The sequence below is a fragment of the Gymnoscopelus braueri genome, assembly GCF_963280865.1.
Source record: "Gymnoscopelus braueri genome assembly, chromosome: 22".
In the NCBI taxonomy this organism is placed as follows: domain Eukaryota; kingdom Metazoa; phylum Chordata; class Actinopteri; order Myctophiformes; family Myctophidae; genus Gymnoscopelus; species Gymnoscopelus braueri.
The window spans coordinates 28,089,433-28,109,382 of NC_137624.1; the positions used below are offsets into that span (position 1 = coordinate 28,089,433).

General features: G+C 41.5%; 1 protein-coding gene across 3 annotated transcripts in view; it reads right to left on the reverse strand.

The window, feature by feature from the left end:
• Nucleotides 1–19,950, reverse strand: part of garnl3 (GTPase activating Rap/RanGAP domain like 3) — a 138,854-nt gene that overhangs the window by 36,078 nt on the left and 82,826 nt on the right. For all 3 annotated transcript variants that reach the window (XM_080419800.1, XM_080419798.1, XM_080419799.1), the window contains exons 10-21: nucleotides 19,000–19,098; nucleotides 18,337–18,440; nucleotides 13,498–13,606; nucleotides 11,672–11,717; nucleotides 11,062–11,168; nucleotides 10,829–10,944; nucleotides 8,808–8,912; nucleotides 7,584–7,658; nucleotides 6,658–6,772; nucleotides 5,537–5,569; nucleotides 3,767–3,874; nucleotides 1,020–1,136 (exon numbers count right to left, since the gene is read on the reverse strand). In XM_080419800.1, coding sequence (XP_080275926.1) covers nucleotides 1,020–1,136; nucleotides 3,767–3,874; nucleotides 5,537–5,569; nucleotides 6,658–6,772; nucleotides 7,584–7,658; nucleotides 8,808–8,912; nucleotides 10,829–10,944; nucleotides 11,062–11,168; nucleotides 11,672–11,717; nucleotides 13,498–13,606; nucleotides 18,337–18,440; nucleotides 19,000–19,098 — 1,134 coding nt within the window. The remainder of the gene's footprint in view (nucleotides 1–1,019; nucleotides 1,137–3,766; nucleotides 3,875–5,536; nucleotides 5,570–6,657; nucleotides 6,773–7,583; nucleotides 7,659–8,807; nucleotides 8,913–10,828; nucleotides 10,945–11,061; nucleotides 11,169–11,671; nucleotides 11,718–13,497; nucleotides 13,607–18,336; nucleotides 18,441–18,999; nucleotides 19,099–19,950) is intronic.

The following is a 19,950-nucleotide window of genomic DNA, read 5'->3' on the forward strand; positions in this document are numbered from 1 at the left end:
CTGTGGGTGAGACTGGCACCATCTCGCAGATCAATGCTGTGGCTGAGAGCGAGGTGGGACACTCCACCACAGACAGCTGGCATCACGCCAGGGCTGGGTCACATTCTGTGTGGGTGTAGTAGGAGTGCATTGAGTAGAGCTAGAACCCAAATATATATCGGCCATTATTTGCCTTTTTTTGGTATCGGTATCTGCAATTTTGCAGAGCTGATGTGTGTCGATTTTTTACCACTTTCAACCTATTTCGTATACGTTTCTGACTAGAGCATAAGTGGTTAAAGGTAGGGTAAGTGATTTACTTTTGTTAAAATAAGTGTTAAATAGCTCTATATTCGGATAGTACTCATTGCTATAGAGTGCTTGTTCAGTAAAAGGAGTCTCCCATGTCTCTCCAGCTCTTTATTAAACAGAAAATGCATTTTCAGTGCTCTCTCCTGATTGGCTTAAATTGTGTCACCTTTGGCTTAAATTGTGTCACCTACCTGAAAATGTACTATATTCTGTTTACTAAAGAGCTGGAGAGACCCCTGTGACCGAACAAATGCTCTGTAGCAATGATGACTCTCAGAATATAGTACTTTAACCTTTTTAACAAGAAAATAATAATTACCCAAAAATATCACTTACCCTACCTTTAAATAAAATAAAGTTCAGTTTATGTGTTTATTATTTTTAACTTATTTGTGTTATTTTTTGTTTATTTGTTTGCTTATAATATCCTCAAATTCTCCCTCAAATCTAAGATTCTCAATTTGATAAGTAGTTAAATCTCGCACTTTTGGTCAAAAATATCAGTCAAAACAGTCTAGCGTTCCGGTCCAGAGCAGTGGTTCTCACACAGTGGGGTCCATCATGGACCCTGAGGGTTCCCTTGAGGGGGTTCCGAATGGACCCTTACAGGTCTGTAACTTCTGTACCCTTCACGGGTCCATTTGGTTCCATTTGTACACTCTCAGAGTTACGGGGGGGGGACCTTGAAAATAAAAAGGTTTGAGAACCGCTGGTCTAATGTATTATACCTTTAGTTTTCTCCAGCTTGTTTTCCCGGCTGTCACACTTGCTCCTGACCAGCTGCCTGTCCTCCAGGCCTCCCCTCAGGCTGCTGAGTCTGAACACGTACAGCCGTGCATCCTTCCCTGCAACACAAACACCACAACGTGTAGGTATTTTTTTTAAAATCTGTGGCACCACCAAATGGACGCCACTGCTATGCCCTGCAATAGGAATGCTGGTGTTCAAGTGTTTTTTGTTTGTTTTTTTACGCATTACAACCGGCAAATAGGGGTGTGCCGATATATCGTCCCGCGATATATCGCGATACGTTTTCGTGACGATATGTATCGTTTTGAGAAAAAAAAATATCGTTTTCATTATTATTATTTTTTTTTTACAATAATAATAATCAGGCATGCAAACAGCCCCGAGGTGAAAAGGGTGACAACATGTTTTTCTTCGGGTCAGGTGTCACACTATTGCCCTATTTGGATTCAAAACGGCTATTGTAGCTGAAAAGCTACAAGTTCGCATATCTGAATAATGCAAAAACAGAATTATTTGTTTACATTTGCTTTTTTTCTCCCCCATATTTTATTTTTTTCATAATAAAAAAAGTGCGTATCGTATCGTATCGAAATCGTATCGAAGTTATGAGCCAAATATCGTATCGTATCGTTTGGTGAAATGAGTACACACCCCTACGGCAAACGCATCTGTGTCACCACTTTAAACATTATTTTATACTTTGAGCTGTTCAAAAATAGCAGATCTACAAGCACATTTTTTTACTCAAATCTTTGCTTCTGGGGGGGGGGGGTCCCTGGAACAACATATTTTGAGATGGGGGTCCGCGGCCAAATACATAAGCGGCATACTTTTTTTTAAAAAACTGTTAGGATTTAGAAGACATCCGTAGATTTGAGTTACAAATGTTCACTTATAAGATAAAATATATGTTCAAATATTTGCACACGTTTTCATGATTTTTCAAAAAAATAGCAGATATACAAGCTCATAGCGCTATGAGCTTGTATATGTGCTATTTTTGGCGAAGAGATTTGTAGCGGTCCAGGTACATGTTGTAACTCAAGTCCGTTTCACTAGGACTAGTAGAGGGTTTAACCCATTAAGACCTGGAACTGTGTCATTTTTTGATTTGAGCTAAAAAGCATTATTTTACACTTTGGGCTATTCAAAAATAGCAGATATACAAGCTGCCGCGCTATGAGCTTGTAGATCTGCTATTTTTGAAAAATCGTGAAAATGTGTGCAAATCTTTGAAATATAGATATTTTTAAAGCGAACATTTTTAACTCAAATCTTTGCTTCTGGGGGGTTCCTGGAACAAAATATTTTGATATCCGCGGCCAAATACATACATATCATTTTGGGGGTCCTTGACATGAAAAAGATTGAGCACCACTGATATAGAAACATACGTTTTTCAGAAAACTGTTGAGATTTAGGAGACATGTAGAATCGGCTTCAGGTCTTAATGGGTTAAGTGGTTAAAAGCGCTGGTGCCAAAGCTGCAATAAATACTAACATTCATCTTTACATAGCTGTCACTGTGTCACATGATGGCGTGCTGGTGGCGGCTCCGAGGCACTGCCATTATCACAGAATCACTGATGTCATCTCCCAGTCAATGCAATGAGTTATAGTTTGTCACACACCCCACCGGCCTTTCACTGTGAATGAATCATAGGCCCATATATCTGTCTCTCTGTGTGTGTGTGTGTGTGTGTGTGTGTGTGTGTGTGTGTGTGTGTGTGTGTGTGTGTGTGTGTGTGTGTGTGTGTGTGTGTGTGTGTGTGTGTGTGTGTGTGTGTGTGTGTGTGTGTGTGTGCGTGTGTGCGTGTGTACACTGACTGTATATACTATATATATATTATACCGTATATATAGAGCAGGGAGCCGACATTGTCCCACCCTCAGCAAGCAATTGTTGCGTCAGTGGCAACGAAAAACTCACCCTTCACTGGAAGAAACATCGGGCAGACCCAGGCTCTAGGGCAGTGGTGTAAAGTAACTAAGTACATTTACAGTACTCAAGTACTGTACTTAACTACAATTTTGAGGTATTTTTTACTTTACTAGAGTATTTCCAATTTTCAGTACTTTTACTTCTACTCCACTACTTCTCAGAGGCAAATATTGCACTTTTACTCCATTACAATTATTTGAAAACGTTGGTTACTAGTTAACTTTGTAGATTTTGATTTTTATGACAAAACATGCATTAACCACTTCCGGATTTCGGCCATTTGAAAATAGGCGATCCGATCTACAAGCTCACGATGCGTCGCATCTCATCGCAGATCTGCGAGATCCCTTGTAGATCTGCTATTTTCAAAAGACTGAAAACTTGTGAAATGGGACCTTCTGCACAATGAGTACTTTTTACTTTTGGTACTTCAAGTACATTTTGATACCGATACTTCTGTACTTTTACTCAAGTACATTTTTTATTCCGGACTTTTACTTGTAACAGAGTATTTCTACATTGCAGTATTGCTAGTTTTACGTACTTTTTTTCCACCACTGCTCTAGGGGTGGGACAGCCATCTGTCTCGACCATGTTGGGGGGGCGGGGGGGGGGGCTGTATAGCTTTGTGGATAGAGAGGCCCTGAGCAAGACACTTAACCCCTAACAGCTCTCTCTCCCTGCGAGCGCTCATCATGACCATCTGAGCATCAGCCATCAGCTGGGGGGGGGGGGGTGAAGCTGGATTAATAAAGGTCTCCCGCCCTTTCCTCCTGTACCTACCCTTGTCGGCCCTGATAATGAGGAGGTCCTGAGGCTCTAGAACGTGCATCTGCTTCACCACCATGGTCTTGTCGAACACGTGGACCGGCGGCAGTGTGGCCTGTGTCTCTGAAACGCAAACGACCACATGCACAGCCAGTCACCAAGGGTTGCCAGATCTGCGTATTATAATTTCCCCGCAAGATTTTATTTGAAAATAGCCGATCTACAAGCTTTTGCGTTGTAAGCTTGTAGATCTGCTATTTTCAAATAGCTGATGTATATGTTAAAGTGCTCATGTGGCCCATTGTCGCTTCTTTTGGGCTGGTTTTAATAGACCTGGTTGCTTGTTTCTCTCACAGAATCTGGCAACACTGCCAGTCACTACAAAGACGGTGTCACTTGACAACGAAAATCCAGGATTGAGTCGGCATGGTGACGTTGACATGTCGTCTATTTTTTGTTGAGAAAACGACCAGAACAAATTCTGTTGTTACGGTGTGACGTACAGTATGCGCCCGTCAGAACAACTTCCGGGTCCAAGTTCTCCCAATATGTGCAGTGCTGTGTCCCTCGCCGTTTTAACAGATCTGAGACTAAAATAACGACTTAAGTGTGATTCTACCATGTCATTCTACCGCAACGACAAAGACAAGAGGAAATGGTTATTTTTATATAATATAATCTTTTTTTATATCATATAAAAAATTAATATGATAATGATAATAATCATATATAGTAAATAAGTATATACATATATATATATTAGCCTACTTTTTACTGTCAATGATATTAGCATTAAGACCCTTTTTAACCCTCAATGGTTCATTTCTGAAAAAGGAGGTTATTGAAAAAAGATTGACGGGTTCCGACATGTTTGTTTACGATGAAGAGTGGACGCCGCTTGGTGCCTCTTAGACCCGGATGTGACGTCGGACTACAAAATGACAGACTTAAAAACCGAATAATGCCAGAGACTAGGACTTAAAGGGATAGTTCACCCCCAAAATGACTTTTTTTCTATCGATTAGTCACCCCATGGACTTGAATTCATGGATATTTTTGGGGTTTTTGTCACATTCCTAAGGCAATAATTTGATGACCGGCAGGGGTTCCGGTAGGAGACACAAAGAGTCTCCTTTGTGTCTCCTACCGGAACCGCTGCCTACCGTCATCAAATTATTGGCTTAGGAATGTGACAAAAACTAAAAAATAGTCTCCATGGGGTGACTAATCGATAGATTTAATTTTTTTGGGTGAACTATCCCTTTAATAAAGAGTTGCATATTAACACATCGGGTGCCAAACAACTTGTCTGAACCGTGTTTTCAGAGAGTAGCGCTTCGGTGCCGAACATGGTCTGAACGGTGTTTTCAGTCTCTTTTAATTTTTTCGTTTTTTTCCACACGGGAGGGGCTGGAGCAGCTCTGGAATCACCCACGGTGATTCTGAGAAGGAAGGGCCCTATAGATCACTGTGCCAAAAAACATGGCTCCCGATCCGCTTCCGTTCTATCTCCTTCTCTAAAACCCCTATAACTCCGAAACTTTTTACGTTGGGGAAAACGACTCATTTTGTATGCGCGACCATCGTGCAAAATGCACGCATGCTTTGTTTCACATGGATTGCACGTCTTGGAGTCTACAGCTTAAACAGCGCCGCGCAGCTCAACGGTGAGATTTCTGGCACCGAACGTAATATGTTATTATAAAATTCTGGCACCGAATGTGTTAATAAAGAGTTGCATATTAAAACCAAACATGCAGCCAAGCATGAAAGTGTGGCACTCACCGGCATTGGACATAGCGGGGTCTGAGCCTGAGCCTGTGGACAAACACATCAACATTATCATGTTAAAACCTTCACCGTGGCTATCTGATGAATATGGTACAACACAAGTGGTGGAAGAAGTACTCACTTTTTTTTTACTTATGTAAAAGTATTAATACCACAAGGTTACAAGTAAAAGTCCGGAATTCAAAATTTACTTGAGTAAAAAGTACAAAACTCTTGGCATCAAAATACACTTAAAGTACCAAAAAGTGAAAGTACTCGTTACCCAGAATGTCCCAATTCACAAGTAGCCTATATAAAGTGCTGAAGTGGTTAATGTTTTGTAATAATAATAAAAATCTGCAAAGTAACTACATTTTGTAACTAAAGTTTTCAAATAATTGTAGTGGAGTGAAAGTACAATATTTGCCTTTGAGATGTGCAGTAGAAGTAAAATAATTGAAAATTGAAAGAACCAGAGTAAAGTGAAAAATACCCCAACAATTACTTAGTACAGTACTTAAGTACGGTAAATGTACTTTATTTCTGACAAGAAAAAAAGGCAAGTGTTTGTAAAGGGTGTCTGAATGAGACATGATTTGCCATACATGCAGGTATACTATTTTGATATTTGAGTACATGTGTATATGTGTCATTTTTCTAACGACTTCTTATGTTGCCTTTTGATGTATTTTATAACTAGGCTATTTGAGAATAGTACATCTACAAGCTAGAATCTACAAGCTGCGACGCGTTGTGAGCGACGCTAAAACATTTTAGTACTTTTAATTTTGGTACTTTAAGTACATTTTAATACCAATACTTTTGTACTTTTATTCAAGTACATTTTGAATTCCGGACTTTTACTTGTAACAGAGTAGGCTACTTCTACATTGCAGAATTGAAACTTTTACTTAAGTAAAACATTTTAGTACTTTTTCCACCACTGAACGTAGTTCACAAATAATATGTTCAAATGGGGGTCCGTGTGGCCAAATACATATCAATTTGGGTTGTGTGAGAACCGCTACGATATAGTACAGTATTAACACAGTTCAACCTGGCATCCCTATGCTGAGCATGTCATTACGGGACGGAAACAATTGCAGACGTCTATATATTGACCAGGATGACCTCACCGTCCAACAGCATGACCCCTGCGGTGTCCGTGGCAACCAGCAGAGACTGACCCCATGAGTCAGCACACACCATCTCATAAGGGAACGTACTGCAGAATGGCTGGGACTCCCATGGCTGTAACACACACACACACACACACACACACACACACACACACACACACACACACACACACACACACACACACACACACACACACACACACACACACACACACACACACACACACACACACACACACACACACAGGATTAGTGTTTGCATTGGAACACTGCTACGGTAGATTTGACAAATAAAATGACCCTTAGAACGGTGGTTCTAAAAGCCCCCAGGGGTCGTTGAGGGGGTTCCAGGGCGTCTCCAGCTAAATTGAGTTGATATAGAATGACATTTCTTTAACCACTTTAACCCTATATACATTTTCAAAAAAAAATGTTTTGTTGTTAAATGGACACATTTGGAATATCTTTATATCTATAACATTATAACAACACAAATCTTCTCTTATGGGTGTCCCTGGCACAAATGTATTTTCAAAAGGAGGGGGGGGGGGGGTCTGAAAATATTTACATACATTTTGGGAGTCCGAGAACCTGTGTCTCAGAAGTTAACCCATTAAGACCTGAAGCCGATTCTACATGTCTCCTAAATCCCAACAGTATTCTGAAAAACGTATGTTTCTATATCAGTGGTGCTCAATCTTTTTTCATGTCAAGGACCCCCAAAATGATAGGTATTTGGCCGCGGACCCCCATCTCAAAATATGTTGTTCCAGGGACCCCCCAGAAGCAAAGATTTGAGTTAAAACATTTTTTTTGATGTTGCTAAAATAAAAAAAATGACACAGATGCGTCCCCGGTCTTAATGGGTTAAAAGACAAATGTGTGGCGTGATGACAAACGTCATAAAAGGAAGGTGTTCTGACCTCTTTCCTACAGAGACCTGTGGTGACCAGGCTGGTCGGTGCGTCCCCTCTCACGATGGTCTTCAGCTTTAAGGCCTGGAAAACACACAGTGTACGTTATCTCTGAACGTGTAACATTGTGAACCTCAACAGCATACAGTACAGCCTCGTTATTGTGAATTATTGTCAATGGACTTGTTTTTCGTTTCTTTTTTTAATAATTATTCTTTTTTTATACTCTACATTTTTATGTACTTACACTAGTATTTGGAGTTATTTGTATTTGGAGTGGGTTGCTACCGTACAACAATGTGTTGTGTTTTTAATGCAATGACAATAACAACATTTTGTCCTTGTTTTTTTTTGTATTTGTAATGTATTGTTGCTCCCTGCTCCCCTTCCCCAAAAGGACCCCACTGGAAATTGAATTCATTTTCAATAAACTGCTCAATCAATGAATCAATGAATCAATGAATCAATGAATCAATCAATCAATCAATCAATCAATCAATCAATCAATCAATCAATCCTTAATCTAAAGCCTAGTTCAGACTAAACATTCAATGCAAGACTAAACCGTTTTAAGCTCGATTTCAGATCGGATGCTTGCGTTACGCGGCACTGTTGTAGGACGGAGCATAAATGAAGCATTACAGCATCGCAGTGCAGGTCTCATTTACCCCTGAGAGAACTAAAGACAAAGACTGATAGAACATCAAAGGGATCCCACCTACCCCCTTCACTTCCATGTTAGCCCCATGCTAAATTAATTTGTGCACATTTCCAGTCTATGTGATTTCTCGCCCTTTCTCACTCATGTCTACTCTCCCCAGCATCTACTGTATACCCTCCAGGCAGAACTTAAAGGAGTAGTTCACCCAAAAAAAATGACTTATTCTCTATCAATTTACACACCCCATGAAGCCTTGAATTCAATGGAGATTTTTTTTAGTTTTTGTCGACTCAAAGAGTCTCCTACTGAGTCTCCTATTGACCGATGACCTGGTCATCAAATTATTGGCTCAGGAATGGGGGGGAAAAAAATAAAAATAAAATTCAAGGCTTCATGGGGCGTGTAATTGATAGAAAATAAATGAGTATTTTTTTGGGTGAACTACTCCTTTAAGGGCAAAATGGCCGCCATGTGTATATGATCAAAACTCTTCATTGTTGCATTTCTGTGTGTGACTGTGTGTGTGTGTGTGTGTGTGTGTGTGTGTGTGTGTGTGTGTGTGTGTGTGTTACCTGCCCTATCCTGACAAATTCGGCCTGTCGGGCTTCCTCCTTCTTGCGTGCAGACTTGGGCGACTCGGGGAGGACGTCGCTGAAGGAACGTCTGTTCAACATGTTCTGAGGGGAGAAAGGAACCTATACGTATGGTATGGAACACCAATACACACACACACACACACACACACACACACACACACACACACACACACACATACATACAGCGGACAAACACATGCACACACAAAGATCCCACACACAAACACACACACACACACATGCAAAGGGAAACAGGAAGCAGAAAGACGTCTCAGAGGAGAGGGGGGAGGTTAGCACAGTAAAGCACAATAAAAGCTAAACCGTGTCAGGAGAGAGACAGCGGAACGAAGGACAACAAGGCGCAGAAGGAGGAGTAGCAGAACCAAGTACGGTATATGAGGGAGAAAGACAGCATTGCAGTGGATATCGTCTCTGTCGGGGTGCTAACCTCATATGTCCAAAACTGTTACTTTTCAGGATTCAAATTAGAAAACGGACAAAAGCAGCAGATCGGCAAGCTCGAAACGCGTCGCTTCGCGCCGCGTTTCGAGCTTGCCGATCTGCTGCTTTTGATGCTTTTGTGTGACGCTGTGGAATGATCAAGTAGGGGCATTCATTCAATTTAATATGGAGATAAGAGGTTTATGGCCGACAGCGACGATATGTCGTTATGTGGCGTTATGGTGAGGTTATGTGAGGTTATGGTGAGGTTATGGTGAGGTTATGGTGAGGTTATGGTAAGGTTATGTGAGGTTATGGTGAGGTTATGAGGGCTTATGTGGGGTTATGGTGAGGTTATGTGAGGTTATGGTAAGGTTCTGTGAGGTTATGGTAAGGTTATGAGGGGTTAAGTGAGGTTATGGTGAAGTTATGTGAGGTTATGTGAGGTTATGGTGAGGTTATGTGGGGTTATGGTGAGGTTATGTGGGGTTATGTGGGGTTATGGTGAGGTTATGTGGGGTTATGGTGAGGTTATGTGGGGTTATGGTGAGGTTATGTGGGGTTATGGTGAGGTTATGGTGAGGTTATGTGGGATTATGTGGGGTTATGTGGGGTTATGGTGAGGTTATGAGGTTATGGTGAGGTTATGTGAGGTTATGGTGAGGTTATGGTGAGGTTATGGTGAGGTTATGTGGGGTTATGGTGAGGTTATGTGGGGTTATGGTGAGGTGGTGGTGAGGTTATGGTGAGGTTATGGTGAGGTTATGGTGAGGTGGTGGTGAGGTTATGGTGAGGTTATGGTGAAGTTATGTGGGGTTATGGTGAGGTTATGGTGAGGTGGTGGTGAGGTTGTGGTGAGGTTATGGTGAGGTTATGGTGAGGTTATGGTGAGGTTATGGTGAGGTTATGGTGAGGTTATGGTGAGGTTATGTGGGGTTATGGTGAGGTTATGTGAGGTTATGGTGAGGTTATGTGGGGTTATGGTGAGGTTATGTGGAGTTATGTGGGGTTATGGTGAGGTTATGAGGTTATGTGAGGTTATGGTGAGGTTATGGTGAGGTTGTGGTGAGGTTATGGTGAGGTTATGTGGGGTTATGGTGAGGTTATGTGAGGTTATGGTGAGGTTATGTGAGGTTATGTGGGGTTATGGTGAGGTTATGTGAGGTTATGGTGAGGTTATGGTGAGGTTATGTGAGGTTATGGTGAGGTTATGTGAGGTTATGGTGAGGTTATGTGAGGTTATGGTGAGGTTATGTGAGGTTATGGTGAGGTTATGTGAGGTTATGGTGAGGTTATGTGAGGTTATGGTGAGGTTATGTGGGGTTATGGTGAGGTGGTGGTGAGGTTATGGTGAGGTTATGGTGAGGTTATGGTGAGGTGGTGGTGAGGTTATGGTGAGGTTATGGTGAGGTTATGGTGAGGTTACTGTATGGTGAGGTTATGGTGAAGTTGTGGTGAGGTTGTGGTGAGGTTATGGTGAGGTTATGGTGAGGTTGTGGTGAGGTTATGGTGAGGTTATGTGAGGTTATGTGGGGTTATAGTGGGGTAAGTGATACCTTGTGTAGGTCAGGTGTGAGGTCCTGGTAGAGGGAGCGGATTAACATGTCCAACGTCCGCTGGCGTTTCTGGGCAAAGGTTGGTGTCTCCAAAGTGGCTTTCTCTCCATTTATTACTATGGTAGACGAAGAGAGATAGGGTTCAAATTACAGAAAAATTAATTTAAAAAAATCTAAATAACAAAAACAAGTAACTTATTTAGTAGCATATATATATATATTTCTTAACTTACATTTGACTAGTAAAAAGTCCCTGAATTCTTGGTGGTCAGTAAATACTGGTGGAGATGGGAGAGGTGGTCCAAACAGTGGAACGCTCTCCTCTGAAAAAATCTTCAACCTGTGACAGAGAGCACAAATATCCGTGTTACACAGTCAAATCCTCTGTGTTATTTTAACTCTGAGTACGGGTCCATTTTGGTCACATTTGTTTACATGCTCAGAGTTACACAATCATGTATACATAATTAACCCATTGAGACCGGGAACGCCTCTGTGTCATTGTTAGATTTCTTTGGCTATTCAAAAATAGCAGATACACAATGAGCTTGTAGATCTTTTTTTTATTTATTTTTAATATATATATAAATTTGGGCAAATGTTTGAATATGTATATTTTTTAAGCAAACATTTTTAACTCAAATCTTTGCTTCTGGGGATCTTCTTCTAAATCCTAAAAGTTTTTTGATTTGGCCGCGGACCCCCCCCCCATCTCAAAATATGCTGTTCCAGGGACCCCCCAGAAAAAGCAAAGATTTCAGTTACAAATTTAACAATTTAATTAGTTACACATAAGTCAGGTCTCCATTTTCACACAGCATTGTAATAACAAGGGCCACTCACCTGTAACTGTCATTCTGGCTATTATACCTAACTAATGCAAAGATATCTGAAAGTGAAGTCAAGGAAATACAAACAAGAACTAAAACTACACAGTTTAAATTGTGCAATCCGTATAGTTTAAACGTTACACCAAAACATATTATTAAGTAGTAGTCATAATACTATTATACGTATAATAATCCATCCCCATGTCTATTTATGACGTTTCTGTTTGTGATTGAAAGCAAAATAGCTTTGCCTCCATTTCTATCTATTGGTGGCCTGTACACTAATCATACCTAACCAATCCAAGCGCAGAAGGCCAGGTTGTGTATGTGGAGTCATCCTTATATTGTCTTTATTCACCTTATTCCTGGCCCTTCTCCAGGGCAGCGTCGTTTCCCTTTTCAGCTGCTTCATTCAATATCTGTCCACTTCCTCCCTAATAGGCTGCAGGTGTATTGCAGGTAATCAGTGTGTTGTCAGATTTCGCAAGAGAAACAAACGGCCACGTCTATGAAAACAAGCCCCAAAAAAGCAACTAGGCTAAGTTTGACCACTTTACATCGGATATTTGAAAAGATCTACAAGCTCACAACCCGTCACAACGCGTCACAACGCGTCACATTGCGACATGTTGTGAGCTTGTAGATCTGCTATTTTCCAAAAATATTTGGGAAAAAGGTCATTTTTTTCAAATCTTTTTTGAAACATTTTAACACAAATCTTGTATGGGGGTCCCTGGCACAAATATTTTCAGATGGAGGTCGGCAGACAAATACATATTAATCTGGGGGAACTTGACATGAAAAGATGTGGGAACTAATGGTTTAAAAAACATTAGGAAACAAGCCCAAAGTCGCTTATTATAAGCAGACATGGCAGCACTGGTAAACAGGAAACCACTTGATAGGCTATAGACCATATTCACACGGCGGCCATATTATATATATAATATATATATACTATTAAGTTAATGATATTGGTGTACAGGCCAGATATTGAATGAACTTTCAATGTAAAATTCCAAAATGGCCACCGTGTGAATATGGTCTATCCACCATAGACATATAAAGGTAGACGCCTCCTCTGGCTCTGAAGCGTCGGCATCTCGGACGCACTTCCGCTTCCTCTATGCTTCCGGGGGGCAGCTGGAAATTTCCTTGTGCGTCACAGAAGGGGGCGTTCAGTAGGCCAATCAGAGGCAGGTGGGGGCGGGACAACTAGATTCTGACAAGTCCTGGGAAAGACGCGCTGTGGTTGGCCAGTAGTCAACACGCTGTGATTGGCCAGTGCCCGTTCCCCCCGGAAATATGGCGGCCACCATACCAAACGGGTCGCTCCAACGAACTGCAGAGGCCAATGAGGTATCTAGGTTTCTATATCTATGTATCCACCTGTTTCCTAGGCTTTTCACTTCCTGTGTGTGTAACACTTCCTGTCGATTTGATCCAATGAAATCCAATGAAACAGGTCAGATGACTAATGATATCCAATGAAATCCGACAGGAAGTGGAAAACACACAGCCTAGGAAACAGGTGAATAGGGCTCCCTACCCCGCCTACTCCCCTACCTGGTGGGCGTGGCCAGGAATAAGGTGAATACTGTGTTTTATATCATATTGTTGCCCTTTTTGTTACTACTTCTTTGAACTTGTTCTCTACCCTAACCTGTATCTTTGTTTCATACTTTTACTACGGTTCTGTTATGACGACTCGAGTTTCCCGCGAAATTAATAAAGGCCTATCTATCTATCCGTCTATAATAGCATTATTCAAGGTTTAAATTGGCTGTTTGTTCATTGGTCCAGGCTCCTCGTGATGTCATGGCTGATGTCAAAGGATACGGGTGAAGTGAGATCGGATCATGGAAGGTTTAAACGATGGCGAGGCGTCGTCTCCTTCCTGGAATACTATGGTGACGATGTCATTCCCGATGTGTCGCTTCCTCTCCACCTGGCATGGAGGACCAATCAGAGAGGAGAGAGGAGTTACGTAGTTATTTTCAGGTAGTCACTTTAACTTCGAGCAAGAACTGACCAGAATGACATTTCAAATACAAACATATAAAGGCACAGAAGACAAAAAAACATATAAAGGCAAATGACTGGGATTGGGAGGGAGATTAGATGTTTGCAGGGGAAAGAAGATCACGTTAACTCTTTTACTGCCATGGACGCGCTTTCGAGTCAATTGGTACTTGGTCCACAGTGCCATTGACGCGTTAGACGCGTTTGGAAACCAATGGGTCTGGCCATTAATTTTACAGTCTACGATCAGGAGCCTATCTCCTGTTTCCTTAGTGTGAGGCAGCCTGATGTTCAAGTACAGCCCCTGGACATGATGCTAGAATGTCACAGGGACTTACCCTCAATACAACCCTTCATGCTGAGTGCCAAGCTGAGACACATTGGGTACCATCGGTGGTGGAAAAAGTACTCAAATGTTTTACTTAAGTAAAAGTATCAATACTGCAATGTAGAAATACTTTAGCCTGGCTCCAGCCCCTGAAATCTCTAGCCTCGCAATCAGGGTCTGGTGACGCTGTAGAAGGCGGGGTTTTCTCGGTTGAAAATCTAACCGACCCGGCCCGGCCCAATCTGGATTGGGTTAATCCAGTATGAATCAATCGCTAAAGAGTCCCACTTTGGCCACGCCCCCATCTCAGAAAACGGCTGCGCTGAGAGGGCTTTCAGACTGAATAATGGAGTGAAACGAAACCGAAAATTCAGGCTGATATGAAAATAGCCGATCTACAGTACAAGCTCACAATGAGCTTATAGATCGGCCATTTTCAAATAGCCAAAGTTTAAATAGGGCTGAAGTGGTTAATGTATGTCTTGTAATAATAATCAAAATCTACAAAGAAACTAGTAACTAAAGTTTTCAAATTATTGTAATGGAGTAAAAGTGCAATATTTGCCTCTGAGAAGTAGTGGAGTAGAAGTAAAAGTATTGAAAATTGGAAATACTTCAGTAAAGTAAAAATGCCTCAAAATTGCACTTAAGTACAGTACTTGAGTAAATGTACTTACTTTCCACCACTCGGTACCATTTCTTACAGGCTTTGGTATGACTCGGTGGGGGATTTAACGCCCAACCTCTCAATCTCAGGGCGGACACTGACACTAACCACAAGCCCTCTGAGCATGCCTACAGTATAACTTGAGCTTTAAATTCAGATAGCAATGTTCCCCATCCAAAACCTAGCCAAGATAAATGAGACGCAGATGGCAGACTCTGCTTTGTCAATTTATAGCTAAGAGTGGAACTGTACTCAAATCTCTTTTCACATGTATGTGGTATTATATGTACTGACTTTAAGTCTTATTTTAACCACATGAACCATAGCGTCCCTATTCAACATTGGGCAAAAATATGCAAATATTCTGTGAAGATAGCTAATCTACAAGACCATATCTCATGTGAGCTTGTAGATCTGCTATTTTCAGCAAAAACCTTTGGTGTAGAAGGAAAAGAGGAGGGGACCAATCTACTAAAATGTAGATCATTAATATAAGCTGCCTTCCACTTAAACCCAATATACTTTCATTTGGAGTCAAAATAGCGAAAATAACCGATCTGCATGCTCCTAACGCATTGCAATGCGCCGCGCTGTGTGCAGGCATGTGAGAGGAATGCATTTTTATTCATTCAAAACAGCAGAATGTGTTCGAGGAGAAATCCAATAATGGGTAAGATGTGCCAACAATCCACCCTCTCAAATCCCCAGTCAGTGATATTGACGGAGCTGGATGGATATCATTCCCTCTAGAAAAATGACCACACTCGACTGAGTTACGGTAAAACCCAGCCCACACACACTACAGGATAATCAGGGAGATTTCGTGTCGGGGACACTATCAGGAAGGGCGTTCCCAGTTGGAGCCCGATCAGGAGCGATGATCTACCCTGTGCGGTGTGAGGGATTCAAACTAGATCCGATCTCATAAGCCTCCCGATTTGATCAAAGACAATTGGGGCCGGCCCCGATAATCTTCAAATACGTTTGCATGTTTATCTGGCCGATTACGTCACTGCTGTCCGAGTGGGACGGCGGGAGCGGTGCGCCATCAAAAGAAACAACCACTGCACAAGGGGACAGACGTCAAGTGAATGAGAGGATTCTTGACATGACGACCGGTCGAAACAACCTGTTGGACAACGCTTGTTGATATTGTTGCTGTCGGGCTGAATCTCCATATTCTAACTTTTTGTGTTTTTTTTGGTTTATTAATGCCCTACTTCATTATACTACAGCGTCACACCAAGGCCAACCTTGGCACATTCTGACTCCACTCGGTTAATGATATGTAGATCTGCCATTTCCAGAAGTCTAAATTAAGCATTTACTTGTTTGGAGGAACAGCACACAGTGGTGTCATGGGGGCCACACGGAGTAACACAGGTAAATTTTTCACACGCACCCACAAGGTACGAAGAGAACGCATCCCCCCCCAGGGTTGCCAGATCTGCTAATTATAATTTCCCCGCAAGATTTTATTTGAAAATAGCCGATCTTCAAGCTCACAACGCGTCGCATCGCGACGCGTTGTGAGCTTGTAGATCTGCTATTTTCAAAAAGCTGATGTATATGTTAAAGTGCTCATGTGGCCCATAGTCGCTTCTTTTGGGCTAGTTTTCCTAGACCTGGTTGCTTGTTTCTCTCATAGAATCTGGCAACACTGCCCCCCCCCCCCTTAGATTCATTCACCAGCCAAGTAGGCTACCCAAATGGCTACTTTGCATAACAGCTTTACAAGTGAGTGTGAAAATCACTCCTCCCATCTATAGGCTACACGGTAAGCAACACAGCATTTTGGCTTCAGTAGCCGCTGCTGCCTAGTATCCTATCTCCTATAGCTCCTATGAATTAATGGCATTCCTTGAATTTGCATTAGTTTAAAAAGACTAAAACTAAGCTAAAGACATTTCCTATACAAACATGTTTCCTACTTTGCGCGATGTGCACGCGCGTGACGTCATTAAAATACCGTTCCGCCGGGGGGAAAAAAATCACCACTACGCCGCTGACAGCACATAATATGATCAAGAGATGGGGGACAGGCCCCCGCACGGTTGGCGTAACCGTCTGGGCACCTAGGCTGGTAATCCAGCCTGACAGGGTGTCGCGGGTTCGACTCCCATTCCCGACCGACAACCTTTGCTGCGTGTCACCCACCCAGCAAAGGTCATCTCTCCCCCCATTTCCTGCCAGTCTACTGTTCCTATCAATAAAGGCAGAAAAAGACCCCAAAAAATGGGGGACATGCAGACAGAGAGATGGGAGTCAGAGAGAGAGAGAGAAAGAGAGAGAGAGAGAGAGAGGTGGGAATCAGATGTAAGGATGAGATAACAGATGAGATGAGGACTGAAGAGAAAAGGATGAAGAGGAGATGGTTTTATATTCTGCGTAGATCCACCGGTCTGATTTATGTAGAGTTACAGGCGTATGCAGCAAAAGGTCTTTACTCCGATCCCCCTTATGTCTCTCACGAGGTAACCATGGAAACCACAGTCTGCGAGGCACCCGGTGCGCATAAAGCATGTCAGTATTCACATAAACACATGCACAGTGGTGTAAAGTAACTAAGTACATTTACTCAAGTACTGTACTTAAGTGCAATTTTGAGGCATTTTTTACTGTACTTGAGTATTTCCAATTTTCAGTACTTTTACTTCTAATCCACTACATCTCAGAGGCAAATTATGTACTTTTACTCCACTATAATTATTTGAAAACTATAAATTATTATATCATAAAACATACATTAACCACTTCAGTCCTATTTTATACATAGGATATTTGAAAATAGCCGATCTACAAGCTCACAACGCGTCACAACGCGTCGCACCGCGACGCGTTGTGAGCTTGTAGATCTGCTTTTTTCAAACACTTTTTAGTACTTAAAGGGATTGTAGGCGATTCAGAGATAAACAAAGAAAAAAAATCCAGCAGTTAGTTTCCCCGACCACCAGGGGGAGACGCACGGAGGACTTCCATAGAGTAAGCAGACTTCTAAACGGGCCATGCCGAATATAGGTTACTTTATTCGGATACAATTCGCGGAACTGCCCGCCCCTGCCGGTTCTCTGAATTTTTATTTTTAAATAGGCTCTTTCATGACAAATTGACCACATATATGAAGTTAAACAACTAAATTCTATCCAAACGCTATCTGAAAAGTAAATTATGTGCCTCAGAAACGAAGTTTGAGAGCATTTTAAAACCGAAAGTAAAAAGTTCACACGGACACGGACGCGCACGGATGCGCACATGCGTGCGTTAATTTACGGACCGGATACCCGGATGTGTCACCTAAATAGTAGGGAAAATACGGATTTCAGAAAGAGGAGTGTTTTTCAATGCAGGAAAACACCCCAGCATCATTATATAGTGGCTGATAGAGGGGAAAAAATGCAAAATATATATATAGAGGTATTTTTCAAATTTAGGCTTAATGTTGCCTACAATCCCTTTAAGTATATTTTGATGCCAATACTTTCGTACTTTTTCTCAAGTAACATTTTGAACACAGGCCTTTTACTTGTAACAGAGTATTTTCACATTGTGGTATTGCTACTTAAGTAAAATATGTGAGTACTTCTTCCACCACTGCACAAGCACACGCACCCACACACACACGCGCGCACATGTGTGCGCGCAAACACACACACACACACACCTGCTGTTTGTTCTCCTTAGAGTAGGGTAACATGGTAGACACGTGGAACATGAGTTCGTGGCCCTGATACACAGTGTAGATGGAATTCATTCCTGTAGTGTCATCTGCAGAAGACAGAACGGAGAAAGAGTATTGAGGGGCAAGCGGAAGAAAAGCTTCACAAAATGAACGTCATTTCAAAACGCAGGGTTAATTTAACTCTGAGAGTGTACAAATGGATACATTAAAGGGATAGTTCACCCCCAAAATGACTCCATTGTGTCTCCTGACCCCCACAAAGAGTCTGCTTTGTATCTCCTACCGGAACCCACTGCTCGTCATCAAATTATTGGCTTAGGAATGCGACAAAAAATAATAATCCATGAATTCAAGTCTCCATGGGGTGACTAATCGATAGAAAATAAGTGATTTTTTTGGGTGAACTATCCCTTTAACATTGATGATTTTTACTGTGTACAATTTCATTCACACTTTTTTTGCTTCAAAGAGGACACAATCTCTTATTAATCTTTTACAAAAGAACAAGTCAATGCAAAAAACTAAAAATATTTTCCCTTGGGGGACCAATGGTTCCATTAGTACACTCTCAGAGCTATGGGGGTCCTTTGAAATGAAAAAGAACCACTAATAAAATGAATGGTGAGTGTATGGGTGTTCTCTTACTCTTGGTGTCCAGTCCACCACGGTAGCCCACCCATCCCTGCAGTGTGACTGTGTCTCCCAGCAGATTCAGAAACTTATCGAAGTTCTCGCTCCCCGTCTCTGAAACAAACACGGGACACATTTTTTGTTGAATGCTGATTATGTTCTACTTAATCCATTCAATCAGGGAACGCAACTGTGTCATTTTAAGATTTCTTTGGCTAATTAAAAAATAGCAGATATACAAGCTCATAGCGTGGCACAGAGTGCCGCGCTATGAGCTATGAGTAGATCTGCTATTTTTGAAAAATCTTTGAAAATCTTTGAATATATATTTTTTTAAAGCGAACATTTGTAACTCAAGTCTTTGCTTCTGGGGGTCCCTGGAACAAAATATTTTTTTACAAATGTTCGCTTTAAAAAATATATAATCTTCAAAATAAAATTAAAAAAATAGCAGATCTACAAGTTTGTTGCGCGACACTCAGAGCTTGTATGTCTGCTATTTTTGAATAGCCAAAGAAATCTTAAAATGACAAAGATGCGTTCCCAGATTGAATGGGTTAAATCGGGTGTAAGGGTTTTCTTTTGGGTTAAATATATGATAGAATCATTGCAATAGTGTTTGCTCAGTACGAGGGGTCTCCCTATCTCTCCAGAAAATACATTTCAGATCGAGATACCAATTTCACCAGGAGAGAGAACTCATAGAGGATACAGGATAAACAAGTGAAATTGGAAATGAAACCGGGGGAGCACACTTGAAGTTGATAAATGGGCTCTCTCTTCTGATTGGATGAAATTGGTATCCCAGCCTGACAATTTATTTTCTGATAACTACAGTGCCGGAGAGACAGGGAGACCCCCTGTCAATTGAACAAACACTCTACAGCAATGATTACTTTGATTTGATGTTTTTTTTTTACAAAAACATATCACTTATCACTATAAGTGCTTATTACAAGGCTTGGC